Genomic DNA, 17,756 nt, shown 5'->3' with positions numbered 1-17,756 from the left:
ATCCAGCCTTCTAGGGTTTTTCCCATTGTGAGCGAGTTCATTACTGTTTCATATGCTCTGTCTCTATACACATTCCTGAGTATCAGGGTACAGATAACATGTCATCTTCCACTCATTGGTGAAGAAGTGTGCTATCTATTTAAATGAAGGGTGAATCTGTAGCCATATTTTCCTATGATATGTTGGCCTTGTTCAAAATCTGAAGTCAGATTCAATTTTGAACATGATTCCTGGCCTATATACATGGGACTGTAATATTAAGAGTGTTTTGTAATATAGATTTGGGTCTTGATTTGATAGTCATATCACTTTTATCATGTATTTTCCAGTATCTGTAACCAATTTATTCTCAGACCTTTGGCAAGAATAAGAATCTGGCTAATAAATAATCTGGAGTATTTTTATTTTCTTGTCTTAATTTGGCTCCTGGTTAAAGTAAATGGAGATATTTTAGGTCTGCATTAAAAAAAAGTAGTGCTCGTCATCACTTTGATCAACATATTTGTGTTTATGTTTCCCTCTCTCCAAAACTGAAAATGCAAATAATCGTGTCAATACAGTATTTATATTGTAGTCCTATTAATATCAGTATTATATTCCCTTTTAAAGTACCACATTGGAAAAAAGAGTGCTCACAAATTTAAATCAAATTGTCTGCCGCTCCTGCTACTGTCATTTGTGTCTGTAGTCTCAGTGAAGAGCCCCAGGCAAGGAACAGGACCCTTTTGTGCTACGAGCTGTGCATACCCAGATCAAAACTGTGATTCCTGACCCCAAGAAATTCAGCATTGCAAATGCATGTATGTTGCTGGCTAAAATATGACTCCTTCCAGACTTCCAACCAGCTGAACTATAATCTCCGACTCAAAACTTCATCCATGTTTAGGACAGAGACAGACTGAATAAACTCCACAGAGCTAAAAAGATGGACTTGGTTAATAGATTATCATTCTTTTAATTGAAAGGGCTGGTGATTGAGTGCTGGGTGGACAAACAAGGTTTTGATGCTTGGCTATCGGGATGGTGATCTGTTCGTTTCAGTGGAGGGGAACATTTGTCCTGCTCCTCAGCACAGCCTGCACTCCATTTTTAAAAAAATCAACTATTAGCATGCTATGCCAGCACATACAGCTTAAAACATCATTAAGATGTTCCCACTTCTTTTTTGATAATATTTACAGAGCATTGCTTTTTCTTGTCCACTACTGACTGTAGCAATAATCCCCTCCCAAAGAACAAATAATTAAAAAGCTATGTAATAAGAGAGCTGCTGTATCAACCAGTTACAATGCCTTTGAATCATCCATTTTCCCAAATGTATTAAATCCATGAGTAACTTACTAAAGATCTGCACAGACTCTATCTTAGCCAGTCTGAGTGAAAATGAAAAAAAAAAAAACAAAAACCAACAAAAAACTCAACCCTTGCATTGCTGTAGAAGTGCTGCATTATGTTTTCATAATGTGAGTTTGGGAAAAGATAAAAATAATTTGCTGTACTGCTAGGACCCATTATGAATGAAGAAGATTATCTTTGACTCCCTTCAGAGATTTGAGTATTTCAGAATACGATAGCGTGTCATGGTCACCATGCAGCATTTGACAGTGACCATTTGCAAATAATTAATGTTACCATGGCATTCCCCATATAAAGCCACAGTAAAGTTAATTATGTGCAGTGGAAACACTGTAATGATCTTGGAGAAAACTGCTGTAGAAGCAATATCCATGAGGAATTAAAAGAAGACTTCAAGAAAATTGTATTGCATTTTAAGTTAAAAAATGTGGTCACAGCTTTGCTACAAATATAAAATCTTGATTTCACCTGTTTCTGATTTTTCTTTTACTTATAAAAGCAATTGTTTGCTTGATTCAAGGTAGGAGGGTACCAGTTAGGGGGTTTACAGGCTGTGTGACTGAACCCCTGATTTAGAGGGATGGATTTGCTGTTGAGCATGAGGACTATGATCAGTGTATGTTATTACTTCAAGCATATCATGTCTCAGTTATGAGAGCAGGAGCACGTGTACAGCGGTGGTGGTGCCAAGGAGCCTGCCCAGCCCCACAGATTGCTAAATAGGGACATCCAGAATGGGCTCAGTCTTTTGAGAGAGGATGTCACCCTCTCAGAGGATGCTGGTCAGTCCTACCTTTGACACTCTATCACCTCTGGGGGACCTTAAAGTTCATCTGAAGCAGTCAGCATCTGGGGTGGTGATGTCCTGTCAACCTGAGGCTGTACCTAGGGAGAAGGAAGGGGAGAATAGCATTGCCCCCCCACGGTCTTGTGCTCCTCCAGTCAGCCTTCCCTGCCCCTTCAGTGAAAAAGTACCTTTTCTGCAGGGTGAGGTCTTCGGGGAAGGTCGACTTGTGTGAGCGCTGGCAGCCAGCAGAATCTGGCAACAAACCAAGGTGGCCTTGGAGGGGACATCCCACCGTCAGGCTGGTGTCAGCCTCCTGTGCATTTGGAAAGACTTTCTGGCAAAAGGGCCATGAACTGACTGTGCAGCTGGTGGGGTTTCCAGCTCTGTTTGTGCTTATGCTGGCTTCCCTTGCTTTGGAGGCACAGTTTCACAATTCTGAAAGGTGACCCTATATATTTAGCTGACTTAACTGTTCCTCATCAACCTATTTCTCAAGCTTCTTCCCATCCATTTTGCACCTATTCGTAGCTTGCCAGTGTATTTGTTGCAGTCCAAAGTTAAGAAGTCTTGAGTGAGTCAAGCCTGGGTGCCTATTCCCTTCCTCCTTTTTTATCTTACATCACTTAATGTTTGTGATTCTGGATGGTGTCCATAATGGAGCAGCATCCTTTTGTACAGTGTAATATGGAGTAGAGGCCCTCTGCTTCTGCTGGAGTCAACATTATGCAGTTAAACATACGAAAGAAGACTTCATAGCAAATGCAGTGCTGTGGTGGTTTGGGGTTGGTTTTTGAAGGATTTGGGTTTTTGATTTTTCAGGTTTCATTCTGAAATGCGACTGCTTGGTCTGTCTGCTGTACTGTCTTCCCAGTTGGCTTTCTCCAGTGTTAAAAGTGGTGCTGTGTTCTCCTATTCTGTACTTTTAGTTCCTGATAATTTTTGATCTGTCTGTTCACTGCTTTTTATCTGTACATGTTAAATCTTTTTCTTAACTTGTTCATCTCTCTGGCTTTTTGAGACATTGCTGTGCTTTCTCTTCTGAATCATCCTCCGTTCCTTTCCCTTGCATCATGCTCTTGTTTTATTAAACTCCCTGGTTTGATCACTATACGTTTTATTACTCAACATATGACAGTGGAGGTACCAGCAACGATCTATGTCAATTTTTGCTGTATTTGCTGTATTCTTTTGTTATGTCCCATAAACTGGGTTTGTAACTCACTCACAATGGGCCCTTTTGGGGGTATAAAAAGGCAGTGGGCCACTGGTAGTGGTACTAAGTTGTGGTTTCCTGCTTTGCAGTAGTTGGCCTAGATCACATTTCATCAGTGCTGGTGTCCTAGCAGCTGTGCAGCCTAGGCTCTCTTCTGCATCCTTGTTATTTTCGCAATGTTTGTACAGCTGTAGCATCCTGGAGCCCTTGGACCAAGACCCTTATCCCTGAGCTGATTGAGGAATGCTAATTTGCTGATACCCAATATCAGCAGTAATTAATGGGTGCCTTTGGCTAGTGGGCAGGTAAACTGACATGCTTTTAGGGAACCAGAGCCAACTCATGCGGGAGTTACTTATGGAGAAGTAAGTAATTTCTGAACCCATGCCAGAGTAGAGATCTGGGCAGCCTGTACAGGATAGGTGAGATAGGTTCTTGTTCCTCCTTCCTCCCTTGTGTGAGTGTGCAACCCAGGTCAAAATCTGGTTTTCTTAAAAGAGGAGACCATCAACTATCGTTTTGCATGCACCAAGCCAGGCTGACATCAGTGAAGCTCTGCCTGTTTCTGCCAGCACTGAGTTTGACCCATTTTATTCAGAGTGTATGTTATATACCTCAGTACAAATGATGAAGCAGTGAGTTAACACAGGCAGTGATTCATAGTAGCAGACACCTCTGCAGTCCTCGGAAGATGTCTAGATCTTTCCATAGCTGCACTTTGCTGAGGAACCACCTCGTTCTCAGCCCAGAGTCATCTGGAAATGGGCAGCTGCAGTTGGGAGGTCCAGACTCTCTCTGTGCACCAAAACGCCCACCACCTAACTTCTGAGCATGCGTTATCTTTGCCATACGTTAAAAGAGGGCACAGATGATCTCTAGCATCTCATGCTATGGAGGTATAACAAGTACCAAGTGTTGCTGTAGCTCTTGTGTCAGAAATGTGCCATACGGTGTGAACGTGTTGAGCTGCAATTGCTCCCGTGGATCTGTGTCATTGAGCTCAGCCCTGCATATCTGTGCTGGTTTTGCTTTTTCTTGAAATTCGCTCAGAAACTACTGCAGAAAACCCAGTGTTGCTTTCTTCTATCTCTGTTGTAGGCATATTAATGGTTCAGAATCTGTTATTGCTGTTATGGTGTATTTATTGTGACCAAGTGCTGTGCATTAATCTTCCAGCATACTGTTGTGATGAAGCGTCATCCTTGTTCCCCTGAGTAATGATACTTCAAGCATACCTTGTTTGCATTCTTAGGACATCAACGTTTTAGCAATCAAAACCCAAACTGAGCATGTTAGAATGAACATCAACAAAATATCTGTTTTCTTCCAGACTAGTCATGGCCCAGCACGGCAGAGAGCAAGCTTGAGCTCAGATGCCAGTTACAATACAAAGTTCTGTAGAAGCTTTGATCAAAATACTTTGTATTTTCCATTTCACTTTCCTTCTTCTGTTGAAAGAGGAAGAGTGGTAGCTAGAACAACATACCACTGCTTCTATATAAACAGCATATTCATTGCACATTCCTGTTAAATATTAAGCAGTGTTATATATTTTATAAAGCTCTGATAAAGCACTTTGAAGAAGAAATTTAAATGATGATGTGCTGTTTATCTTTTTCTTTTGGTTTGCAGCATTTTTTAGCATATGAAATAGAAAACAAATATTTGATGTATATTTGACTTTTTAACTTTTGATCTTTGTTTTGTTTTTCATTCATAAGTAGCCCTCAATTTTCTGACCTAGCATTTATTGGAGAATAAAAGTGGTCTTTTTCTAAAGTCCTTTATCCAAGTTCACACCAAAAGCACTGTGGATTTGGACTCCACCCTCTGCCCCAGACACTCCTCAGCATGAAATAAAAGCAAATCTGACTTCTAATAAGATGAAACCAAGTTGGATAAACATCAGATTTGAATTGCCTATCTCTCTCTGGAACTGTAGATTCACATTTTGGTTAAATAACTCCTAGCCCTTCCTCCATTTGAAACGGATGTCTTGAGCAGTTTACAGTTTGGAGATATTTTGAATAAGACCTTAAAAGAATGACATGTCGTCTGTTAGACACAGCCAGCAAGGATTTGTGGCATTTTGCCATGCTTACCTGGCAAGATCGCATTCTCCCTGATCACATGGTGCCCTGATCTACAGGTGGCCCTTCTTGAGTAGGGGGGATTGAACCAGAGGACCTCCAGAGGTCTCCTCCAACCTCACCCAGACTGGGATTCTGAGACTTACACTTTCTGCTCCAAAAAGGCTTCCCTGTTGCTGAGGCTGTGCTGCTAAAACCCTTGAAGGTGTTTGGAGTGACATTATTTTCTCTTTGTTGTATCGTCAATGACTATACATCCTTTTGATGCATGTTCAAAGCTTACTGAAGTTACTGAAACTTTTCAGAGATCAGGGGGACCAGATAACCTTGCCATGCAGAGAGAAAACTTCTGGTGAGAATGTATTGTGCAGTGCTTAAACAGGGAAACAAAATCAAGTGAACACTGTGCTTTTTTTGCCTAATGTTTTATAAAATGTATAACTTGTCCCATGAAAGATAGACCGAGGGCGATCTCCATTAGCTCCCATTAGCATTTTCCGTTCAGCACTTCCCTCAAACATATAGGTCAAAGGAGAATGAATGTGTGCCTGACCTACATCCTTCAAAGATAGGGCAAAGTCTGCCCTCTGATTGTCCTCTGAAGGAGTTTATTTTTCATGTCCACAGAATCGACGACTGTTTTTGTGCGTCTCGGAAACTGGATGCAGTTGCCACTGAAGCAAAGTTCAAGCAGGATCTGGGTTTCCGGATGCTCAACTGTGGCCGAACAGATCTGGTTAAACAAGCCATATCCTTGCTGGGGCCAGATGGGATTAACAGCATGAGTGAACAGGTAACAAGATAGAAATGTAAAGAAGCAACTGTGAAATGTGAGAGTTTTGTGTTTTATCACAGAAAACTAGCCCAAACTTTCAGCTAAACATAGACAGGATCTTATGCTTTTTCTGCATTACTTTGTACTTAGCTAAAGCACTGCCAGGTGAACATATACATGAAATTTAGTCTTTTTGAGTTGTATGGATTCGTTGGGGCTGAGTTAACACAGCATGAGGGTGAATGCATCCCCTGAAATCTGCTTAACAATGAACTGAGTCTAGTGAAGCCAGGAGATACCAAGAGAGCTTAGCGTTGATGTGAATACTTAAAACTTCTTCAATGCCATGATCAGTGGTATGGGGCCAGGCTATGTGAGGTGAACATCCTTCCACTGAACACTGCCCTGGGATCTGCAAGGTATTTCACATGCGCCACCGAGCCTCCAGAAGGAAACAATTAATTGGTGGCACTCTTTAATTGAGTTCAGCCCAGTTTGAACTGACCTTCCAGACATGAAAGTTTATCTGCAGTGTTACCCCTCTGTTGGTCATTGTGGCCAACATCCACCAACTGAGGAGCCTAAATTTCCCTGAAGTTACACCTCTGTGAAGCTGCTGGTTGTATCCAGGGATAAAGCTGCCTGTGCAGCTACCTACCGGCAGCGGTCTGTTGGACTGTGATGATCACCAAAGTGGTTCCCCCTTCTTAGAGGGAAGCGATGGCCATGGATACTACCATTTCCTTTTGAAATAGTCTCCTGAATTTTCTGGTGCCCCTGATGAAAGTGTCACTGCACATTCCCAGAGCTGTGGCATCCTCTTTGGCAGGAGGCAAGTGGCTGCTGCTCCTGAGGTGGTCACTTGGGACAAGAGCTAGACTGTTCGTGGGTTTAGATCATCTGAGATGAAAGCTGATCCAAGAGTGTCAGTTATGTTGCTATTCAGCAGCTTCGGTCTGAATCAATATTGTGGGCTCATTTGAGAAAAGCTTTAGAAGAGGGCAGTACTCCCTGAAAAAAAAATAGTATCAGACTGCTCATTCCAAGGTTTATATATTATACTTTTAAAAAATATTATTAAATTATTATTATTATATACTTTAAAAACTTATTATTAAAAGAATAAGTTAATCTGAACCTGGAAACTTCACAGCATATTTCCTCTGTCCTCCAGGCTGAAACCTGGGAACACTCTGGCTTGATTCGTCAAAGTACCTAATCATATGCTTAACTCCGAACACATGCTTACATCCTATTTGAGTGAAAGTTAAGCCTGTGCCTAAATGCTTCGCTGAATCAAAGATTCTGTGTCTTGTAGAATCCCACGTCTTGCAGGACAGAGTCCTAAGTGATACAAGGCTCAAAGAAAGAGAATAATTTTTTTGTTTTGCCAAAAGCAAAATTCCCTTTGCGTTGATTGTACACGTTGTTACCCTGTTCCTCTGTGTGCATGGAACACTAATGATGGGCTTGTTAAGAATCCATTCCTCCCTTGTGCAAAGAGAGGGGGGCTGAACGATGCTGCAGCCCAAGGCTGAGCTGCAGAGCAAGCCGGGGGGGGGGGACTGTCAGAGGCAAAAAGCAGTAGGGACAGCAGTGCAAAGGAAGGGGAGGATAGAAACCTCATTAACTCTTTAAAATGCTGATACTGCAGCATGACATTCTAGTTCCCTTTTAGTCAGTGGTAAGTCCTTCTTCAACTTCATCATGGCCAAAATAACCCATGTGGTCCCCAGGCAGACCCTTTACTCTGGGCATTGCTGCAGGGTTGTTCGCTGCGGCTGCCCACATGCTGCGTCTTGCAGGGGGGAGCCCCGGCTCCAGGTTTTCAAACTCTTTTCTTCAGATCTGATTAGACCCCTTGTGCTAAACACTTAATTATTGATTGACACCACTTACATAAATTGAAAAAGTAGTTGAAGGAACATGTATTTAATTTTAAGCTGCCATCCCATCCCTGTGTTTCAAGGCCCAAACACACGTTTTTTGTAATTCTCGTGATCCTGTTTTTTCTAGTGTTTACTGACTGCCAAAAGAAATGTTTTGCCACTGACTGTAGCTGAAGTACTTTGAAATTCTCTTTGCAAGTAACTTCAAGCCACCCAAGAACTCTCATTGCCTGGGGTGAACTTGTTTTTTCTTAGTAATGGCATGAAGCCCCAAATGCCTATTCTCTTAGTCTGTATCTCCATAAATACACTGCAGATTTAAACCCATGAGATGCTCATGTGTTTCAGGGGGGATCCGAGTACCTTAATTTATATTTTCTCTACAAGATCAGCCCTTCAATACATAAACATCTACAAACTTCAGCCCTGCATGCAAACATGAAAAATGGGGTAGTTTAGCAAAAATAGTGATGCTGGGCTCTTGCTAGGAAGAGCAGTGCCATGATTCTGTGTCTGGCCATGCTGAGCACCTCCACTTTCTCTGAAAATAACTTCACTTTGCAGCAGCACTCAGGTTAAACAGCAAACAGGCAAATTTACCAGGGGACCTCAAGGTAGGCTATAAACATGCATCAGAGGTATCTGCATGCTGCGGTAGATTTACTGCAAAACAACTGGTGGCTGTTCATCAAGACCCCCTACTGTATTTAATAAGCTTCTTTTTCTGTTATAATTTATTGTAGTTTTAATGATTTTTCTCATGGTTTAATCTGGACTCATTACCACTACCACACTAACACTTATCTTAGGGGAAATGGTGATCAGCTGCGGCAGGTATTTCAGATTAATAAAAATTGCATTGTGGTGGTTCTGTACTGAAGGGTCACTTAATCTGCTTTTTCTCCAAACAGGGCCACGTTTTCCTAGAGCCAGCAACTTGCAACAATGCTGTCTGGCGTTCCATTTAAAATTAAGTCCTTGTTTGCTAGGGCGTGCTATACAAAGCCTTTACATTTCCAGTCCCTTATAGTATTCATATTGAAAAAGGTGTGCCCGAATCTAATCTGTCTTAAGAGGAACTTGGGGTGTTTTTAAAGGCTCTTTCAGTAATTAAAATGTTAGATTTTATGAAACTGTGATCATAGAAAACTTAATAGAATTACTGTCTTTTTAAAATAGCTGTGGAAATACGGTTGCTTTGATAAAAAACATTTCTCTGCTGGGGCCCCAAAGATGAAATTGTGTGCTTTAGTATATGAAGATGGAGGTGAGGCTGACAAGCCTAGTTTTACTCACCATGGTGAGGTTGTCAAGGATAAGATGAAAAAAAGTCGGCACAAGAGACAACAAAAATGGAGATTTTACAAAAACGGTTGGCTTTTGCTAGTCTGAGGGGCATGTCTGTAACATAGGTAATGGCTTTCATTAAATACATACTGTTAGTCTTGACGATATATACTTAAATAATTGTTTTAAAAAAATCAAAGAGAGTTCTGTGTTAAATTTGTCAATTCCTTTGTTTTTTAACTCCAAAAAATAACTAGGGCATGACTCCACTGATGTATGCTTGTGTCAGGGGTGATGAGGCTATGGTGCAGATGCTGCTAGATGCTGGAGCAGATCTGAATGCTGAGGTGAGGACATTTTGTTGGTTGTATCTTTTTTTCCTGTTATTTGTTTACATCTTAAACTCCCCTCTGAAACTGTAGCGGAGTGAAAATCACAAGAATTAAAAAGAAAATAAATTTGTCTTACCCTGGAAGGCACCACTTGAAATGAACAGTGACATCAAACTGGATTAGGTTAACACTGGGATTCACTGCACAGAAGGGGTCAAGTCATCAGACTTATACCACAGGTAATACTGATTTAGTTGTGTTTGCACGCTGCAAATGAATACATGCATTAGCACTAGCACAGAGCACAGCTCTAATGACATTGGAAGGACTCCCCTGTTCCCAGCTGAATTAAAATGAAGAGGGTAAAAGAAACACCCATGTGATAACCTGCCAAAGTGTGAGCATTTCTATGCACTGGGATGTTCCAGCTAAGCATCCCCACCACACAAGAGCAATGTAAGTTCCACTGCTTTGTTTTACAAAGAGCCTTGGGCTAAAAACTGTTAGTTGAGGAGCTTGAAGCTTTCAGAATATAAACGTCTCTTTGATGAATGCACATCACAAACTTACACAATCTGTCCACTAAACAGATTGTGGTCCGACTCTGTGCAATGCAGGTATGTACGTTTTTAAAGAGCTGTTTGAAAATCGGTGAAAAAATTATTTGTTAATGATTTCAGTTTTAACTTGTTGAGGTCATGAGTAAATTAATTTGTCTGCTTCACTTATCTGTGTTCCATCTGTTCTGTTTGGACTTGAGCAAGCTGATAAATTGTATTCACTGCTTTCAGCCAGGTGTTTTGCACTTTTTAAAAATCTAATTTAAAAGTAGAAATGGGTGTGCCTGCAAGAGATTGACAGTCTTTACTATGTGATTGCTGTTTGGTGGCTTATGTGAAATCAACCGTTGGTTTCAGTTCCCCAAATACAAGCACACCACCCTCAAGAGCTGTCAATAATTGAATACTCAAACTCTTGTTAGCACTCTCAAGAGGCACACCAAAGACTGGATGGGCATGGAGACTGATCTTTCCTGTAACCCTCCCTGTGACTTAGAAGGTGACATGGCATTATTTGGTTCTTAGGACAAGTTTTTATTAGGAGCAGTCCTCCCAGTTGCTCCAGTAATCTTCCAGACTTGAACCAAATGCAAATTTAAAGAGTTTTGTCTTTCTGAAACTGCTGACATCTGAGAGAACAGCTCCAGTGAGGAATGTGAACCTCCCTGATTCATTTCTGTATAGTGTTTGCTCTAAAATCAAATGAAAACACTCTGGGACAAGAACTGTGAATAATTATGGTGTGCAATTATAAGATGATTTGTGCACACCACAACCAACTGTGCAAATTGGGCAATTACAGCAAAAAAAAGGCAAATCAACCATGAACAAAAATAAATACTCTGTCAGGTGCCTGCATCATTTTCCCCCTTTCACTTTGCAAATCAGTTATATATATGTTTCCAAAAGTAGCTTCAAATGCTGGGTACCTCCCTTTTTGATTGCCCATCTTTAGTGAAAATGGACTCATTTCCAGATGTGCTGAGAAGCTGCAATTCACTCTGGAGTCAGTGGGACCTGTAGCTGCTCAGCAAATCTCAACTGAGGCCTTAAAAGCCCAGTCAACCACAGGTCTTCTGCAAGCACTGTGTGTACTGGAAAGGACTCTAAGGGGGGGAAAAAAAAAAAAAAAAAAAAAAAAGAAAGAAAGGAGCAAAGGAGTTAAAATGACTTCATTTTCTTTTCTGCTTGCTGTGGGCTGCCCTGAACAGTGGTGGGAATCCATGCTTGAGGATGAGCTGGATGCATTTACTGAGCTGTGATCCTGCCCATCCTCACCCTCCGCTGCTCTTGCTCCCCAGCCTAAATCCCAAGGCTCGAGCTGCTCAATCCTCTTCCTTCTGAGCAAATCCAGACCCAAAGAAGCCCCGTGCCTTTGCTCAGAGGCCAGCACACTTCTCTTGTTGCACATTGAGCTCTCTCTTTGGCAAATCTGGGCAAAACCAGCCAGGTGCAGATCTGCTCCTCTGGCAAGCTGTGGGATTTACAGGGGCTCTTCAGATTTTGCCCCGTCAGTCCCTCCTTGGGTCTGAGGACCTGGTCATGTGCTTCTAGCAAAACTCTGCATGTGGTGCTTGGAAATGCGAGCTGCTGATGCAACTGAGCTTTTAATAACTGGCCCTGCTCCCCTACGTGTATGAAAGTACTTCAGATAAGGTAGTGAAAGCACAGCTGCCTGATGAGACAGAGAGATCATGCATCTTTTACTCTGATTTTAGTCCTTTTCTGAAGATCAATAATAAGATTTTGAATTTTAGTGTCACACTCCATCTGAGTGTGCAGTGCTGGATTGCAAGCGTTCATTAGATTTTACCATCTCTGTGAACCTCATCAATATTAATATCCTCATCTTTAAGACAGGGAAACTGAAGCAGAGAGTGGTTATTCATCTTCCCCAATGTCTACATTAGAGGCACCAGGCACTAAGGCGTAGAAAATGGAAGAAGCAATGTGAAAAATACCATTTTGTTTTCTAAGGATATAGTTTGCATCTCTTTTAACTGTCACCACCCTGCTCTTTTAACTGAACTCAGACAGGAGAAGGCAGTAAAAAGGAGTTTTCTTAAAACATTTCTGAAGTGCCACTCTGCTCCATCACTTCTCAGCTGTCTTTTTTTCCTCTGGAGGGAGAGGAGGAGCCTGGAAACACACCTGTGAACTCTAGGATAGGGCTTGTGATGTGTCTTTAATGATGGTAGTGACATAAGTTACACTGATTTATGTGAAAAGAATTTCTTTGGGCCTGGAGCAATCTCATGACCAAGGGCTGTTTATTACATGGTCTGGAGAAGTCTGTGGAAGCGGTCCTTAGCTGTAAGTGTCCTGATCTGTCCCTTCTTCCCCAGTGTGTGCTGCTGTAACCAGCTGTGGATGTTTTTACCTTGTGCAAAAGTACCTGGTGGCCAGTGGTTTAGATGGAGCTACAGTAGTTGGTAAAAAGACTTCATTTGGTATGAACCTCTATTCAGGCTGTCAAATCAGCATGAACAGTTTTAATATTGAGAAAATTTTTGCAGGAAAAAAAATGAAGCCAATCATTTTATAAAGCATTTTTCCCAGGTTTTCTATTTCACTTACTCCCTCACATGCCTGGCTTTCAGGCAGGTTGAACTTTATTACGTATAGCTCTTTAAAAAAATAACTTTAATTTGTTTGTAGGTTGTCAGTACTGCTCATAAATACCCATCCGTCCACCCTGAGACCCGCCATTGGACAGCTCTGACATTTGCTGTGTTGCATGGACATATTCCTGTAGTTCAGGTATTATTGTATTTCCCTACCTGCATCTCATTCTTTTGTTTCTCCTCTTCAGTTCTAATTACATCCATCTCAAACCAGTATCCTCTTGTCATACTCATATTGGTTACTTCTGCTTCTTCTAGAGTGTACTGATACATAATAGACCTATTATATAGCGAATACGGTATTCAAACCTTAACCAATATGAGGTTTAAATAGGACAATTTTAAAGCAAAGTTGCACCAAAGAAAGTCTGACAACTCCTTGTGCTCCTTCCTGACCACTTGTTTTATATGTTTGTTTATTCATTCATTACACTTTCTTACACTCTAATATTCTAGCAAACACAGAGCCTCTCCCTTGGTGGGGGAGAGGTGGACAACAGCCCTTGTGCTGCTCCAAAGGGGGAGAAGCACTTGCTCTCCTCACCCCATCGATGTGTCTCGTGAGATATGCTGGTTCTGTGCATTGGCATCTCAAAAACTGAGAAGGTTTATTCTTCAAAACGGCTGTGTCTGTGGCACACTTAATGAAGTGCCGAAACTGTGAAGGCCTCAAGACAGAAATGGCCAAGAGGGGGCTGGAGGACAGGCTTCATCCTGCTTTCCTTGGCCACTTTTGTTTTCAGCATTGCTGTTATTTACGTGGAGGTGTCCCTGATGGAGATCACAGCTTTTGGACTCATTGCTGCAATCAAGTTCTTAAGAATTGCCTTTCTTTTGGCCATGTGTTTATATAAAAGATGGAGGCAATTGAAATCTGATCCATTTTAGGATGGTGCTGGGCTTCTAGAAGACCATGAAGGAAGGGCTTGTCGGGCTAATTTTCAGTACTTCCATCTTCAGCACATTACTTCCTAACACTGACCTTACCCCATTTCCTGTTCAGAAACACTGGGTTACACTTTTTTGGCTCTGAAGTGAGACACTAGTGCTCCTGGTGTCTGGCAGCGTAAAATGAGCGAAAAAAGGAATCAGATTGCCTCTGTGAAACAATGGGCAGAATTTGCATGTCGCTTGTCTCCATTGTGTCTGGTTTGCAGATAATAAGAAGCATTAGACTTCCATTCGTCACTGTTCATGAACTCTGAACGCTGTCATACCCCCCAGTTGCTCTAAATGGTGAATTTTCTTTCTAGCTGTTGTTGGATGCTGGAGCAAAGGTAGAAGGTTCCTTGGAGCATGGAGAGGAAAATTACTCTGAAACTCCTTTACAGTTGGCAGCAGCTGCTGGTAAGGACTTTCTCCTCCCACTGTAATAAATACTTCATTTGGGATCTGTGGTTTAGGTGAGCAAATACTGGATTTTAAAAGAAGTAAAAATGTATATCTTAACTTGCAGGAAATTTTGAACTGGTCAGTTTGCTGTTGGAGCGAGGAGCTGACCCCATGATAGGAACAATGTACAGGAATGGCATTTCCATGACTCCACAAGGTGACATGAACTCTTTCAGTCAGGCTGCTGCACATGGACACAGGTAGAGTGGGAACAAGTCTAGTGGCATCCTTCAAGTGCTTACTTTTTGCCTGGGTGTCTGGTTTGAGCAGATGGGTGAAGTTCTGCATGAACAATTGAACATGCCACCAACTGAGCAGAGATGTAAGGCTTTTTGCTAGCATGTGAATTTAACCAGTTGGTGGTACAAAACTGCTTTTTGATACCTGATTTTTTTTTAAAAAAAGGAAGGGGACTCCTTGTAGTGTGTTGCAATGCAGTGGTTGTTAAATGGCAGCTGATGTGACAGCAGAAAGGAATGCCAAAGACATTCCTTCTGAATTTCTTGCCGTATTTCTCAGGTTTGAGTGAATCATGTCTGTACTGCTGCAGCCTTAGTTTTTGTTGAATAGAGTTTCTGCATCTGTGTTTACTGTAAAGTCCTGTGTGTCCTCTGTGTATGTGTGCTGGAAATTTTTTAAAAAAATAATGAAATGAGCATCTGGCATGCATGATCTTGCAATGCTCAGGAGTTGACTGCAGTGTAATGGACTAGTATAATGATCTTCACGCTCCTACTTTTCTGATTGTAGCCATCCAGAGGAACATAGATACAGGTTAGAGACAGTACCTACCGTCTGTTTGCTTAGAGACAAGCTGCCAGTCTAACAACATGCTAACGGCATGTCAGGGCGGGTTCGCACAACACTGCCCATCTGGAGCCTACAGGGGATCCCTGGGACAGAAAGGGCAGTGTGGTTATCGGAGTCTCACGTTCACTGCTCCGGCCTTGCTGCCAGCTGGTGTGAGTGGGAGCCGTGTGCCTGAGGAGGACCTGGGGCTCTCCTCAGCTTGGCTGCTGGCTGCGCATGTTGTAGGCCCTGGCTTTTATACCTGTACACTGCTCACACACATTCTCTCCTCCTTCCCTCTCTGCTGCAGATTTGTTTGGGATACACCATGCCTTGCTGCCACCCCATGCTGGGGTCTGAGCAGGTGCAGGGAGGGCATCGGAGCACGAGGGAGGTGGGATGGGGGCCAGGCTGGTTTCTTTTCTCACAGCTGCGAAACTGAGGGCGACTCTGTCAATGAGGTTACACTGGTATGAACCTGAGAGCACTAAGTCTCTTGAGTTTGGACTTTGCTATTTGATGGCCCAACCAGATCGGTGGCTTTGCAGAGTAGTCCCAGATGTGCTCGAACCTGCCCTGACTGTCCTTATTGAATGTCTAGCTGCTCCAGCTTTCCCAGACTGCTTTGACTGTTAATCAAGTGGTGGTGCTTTTGGTATCTCCAGGCAGCTCACTTCTTAAGTGGCTTCCATGGTGAAAGTCCTGAGAGCTTGCCCAGAGGCACCTTGGGCTTCCCTGGTTGGGGGAAGAAGTCTTGAGTCACGTTTAGCTCATGGGTCTCTGTTCCCACGAGATGCTGCTACTCATGTGACATCTGTATGGTTTCTGTCATGACAGCCGTGTCTTGCAGATGTAGCCCAGGCAGTGCAGGTGGGCTAGTAGGAGCACTGCTTGCCTTGGGACTGCTCTCAGCCAGTCCTTCCATTGATTGGAGGAATACCCTGGATAGGTGTCCTAACTTGCCACATCGCAGCAAGTATCCAGGGCACAAAGAAAGCCAAGCCGCTGACTCTGCTCTCCCACCCTCTTTCCCTCTCCCTGTCTCTGTCATGCTGTGATTGACAGGAACGTCTTTCGCAAGCTGCTTGCTCAGCCGGAGAAGGAGAAGAGCGATATTCTGTCACTGGAGGAGATCCTTGCCGAGGGGACGGACTTGCCTGACTCGGCGGCAGCTCCGCTCTGTGCCAGCCGCAACAGCAAGGCCAAGCTGAAAGCCCTGAAGGAGGCCATGTACCACAGTGCTGAGCATGGCTACGTGGATGTGACCATTGACATACGGAGCATAGGTCAGTGCTGGTGACCTCTCTCCTCTCCCTCCGGGTAGGGACGGCTGCAAGAAATGCATCTCTCTTGATGGGCTGTTGCTTAAGCCAACCATAGTTGCACCTTCCTTAACTCCTGGAGAAGCAGAAGGTGATGGGGGATCTGGCAGGTTCCCAGCCCATTTTGGTTACACAGCATACCCCATTCAGGGGCCGTGGTGCTTTTCTTCAGGTCAGAGCGGTTTCCACCAGCAGCCATCTTCACTGCTGCGTGGCAGAGCGTTAGGTAAGGCTCTAGGGCAGTGTTCAGCTGCCATGAGCCACCTTGAACAGCTCCTCTTTTGCACTCTTCTATAAAGCAGTCCACCATTAAAACATCTTTATTTTCTGGGGTTTGGGAGCCTCTGAGGGCAGGAGCAGGGAACCGGCTTCTTGGTGTGCCAACTCTGCCAGTGCAGGGCTGGAATGTCATACCAACCTGCTGGGAAGTCGCTTTGCCCGTGGGGAGGCTGGTTGGGTAGCATGGAAGGGAATCCATCTGGACTGTGTATTTACCATCCCCACTGATAATGCGTTCAGAGAGAGACCCAAGTGCCTGGCATGGCTCTGCCTGTTGTGGTGCTCCAGCCCTGGGACAGGGGGGTGGGTCAGGGTGTGCAGTGGTCTGAGCAGTGGCTCACCGGGTGGGCTGAGCAGGCAAAAACCTGGCGATGAATGAGAGGAGAGCGATGGGACTGCTCTCCAGGCACTGGACACTGGCTGAAATAGAAGGAAGAATCTTTTGTAGCCAAATACCAGGGTTGCATTTCCTCCCACTCCATTCTGCAAGAGCAAAAACTAGGTCACATCCAGCCTAATGCTTGCAGAGGTACATTAGCTCCATGTGCTTTCTCACTCGGTGCATGGGAACAGTTCCCTTTAAGTTCCTGGAGAGTGGTTCTGCCATGACAAACTACTTGAAAAGGCTGGTCTGTTTAATTTGCCCAGTGCTATTCAGGGAAAATAGTAATGATCAGTAGAGGACATGGGGTAGCACTTAAAGAAAATTTTAATCTGAAGACCACCAGTTTGAATCCAGGTGGGTAGTGACCAAAATCAGTTATTTTTCCCATTTAATGGCTCTCCAGGGCTGCATTCAAACAAATGAGCTAGTGTAAATCTAGTTTCCAAAAGGCTTTTGCATCACAGAACACCACAGCAATTACCACAAATTGGCAGTCTCAGCAGAGAAGCTGAAAGCTGGATGAGCAGAGAGACCACGGTCTTCTCTTAGTATTTGGAAGAAAGCCTCTGTGCATTAGGTGTGGGATGTCCTGATAACCACCAGCCTTCTCAACTGGGGATAAATAGGAATTTGATTTCTAGGGCTATCTGGCTGCTTTTGCTTAAAATCAGCATAA

General features: G+C 43.2%; 1 protein-coding gene across 6 annotated transcripts in view; it reads left to right on the top strand.

Annotated features, from left to right (window-relative positions):
• The window catches only part of ABTB3 (ankyrin repeat and BTB domain containing 3), a 181,778-nt gene that overhangs the window by 138,874 nt on the left and 25,148 nt on the right, over window positions 1-17,756 (top strand). For 3 of the 6 annotated variants that reach the window (XM_074901247.1, XM_074901246.1, XM_074901244.1), the window contains 6 exons: window positions 6,074-6,239; window positions 9,655-9,744; window positions 12,948-13,049; window positions 14,167-14,260; window positions 14,370-14,505; window positions 16,160-16,380. In XM_074901247.1, coding sequence (XP_074757348.1) covers window positions 6,074-6,239; window positions 9,655-9,744; window positions 12,948-13,049; window positions 14,167-14,260; window positions 14,370-14,505; window positions 16,160-16,380 — 809 coding nt within the window. Of the gene's footprint in view, window positions 1-6,073; window positions 6,240-9,654; window positions 9,745-12,947; window positions 13,050-14,166; window positions 14,261-14,369; window positions 14,506-15,055; window positions 15,080-16,159; window positions 16,381-17,756 lie in introns of all 6 variants that reach the window. The other 3 variants (XM_074901245.1, XM_074901243.1, XM_074901248.1) reach the window with 2 other exon arrangements.

This window comes from Athene noctua, chromosome 3 (genome assembly GCF_965140245.1).
Source record: "Athene noctua chromosome 3, bAthNoc1.hap1.1, whole genome shotgun sequence".
NCBI lineage: Eukaryota > Metazoa > Chordata > Aves > Strigiformes > Strigidae > Athene > Athene noctua.
This window is presented reverse-complemented; position numbering and strand designations above follow the sequence as displayed.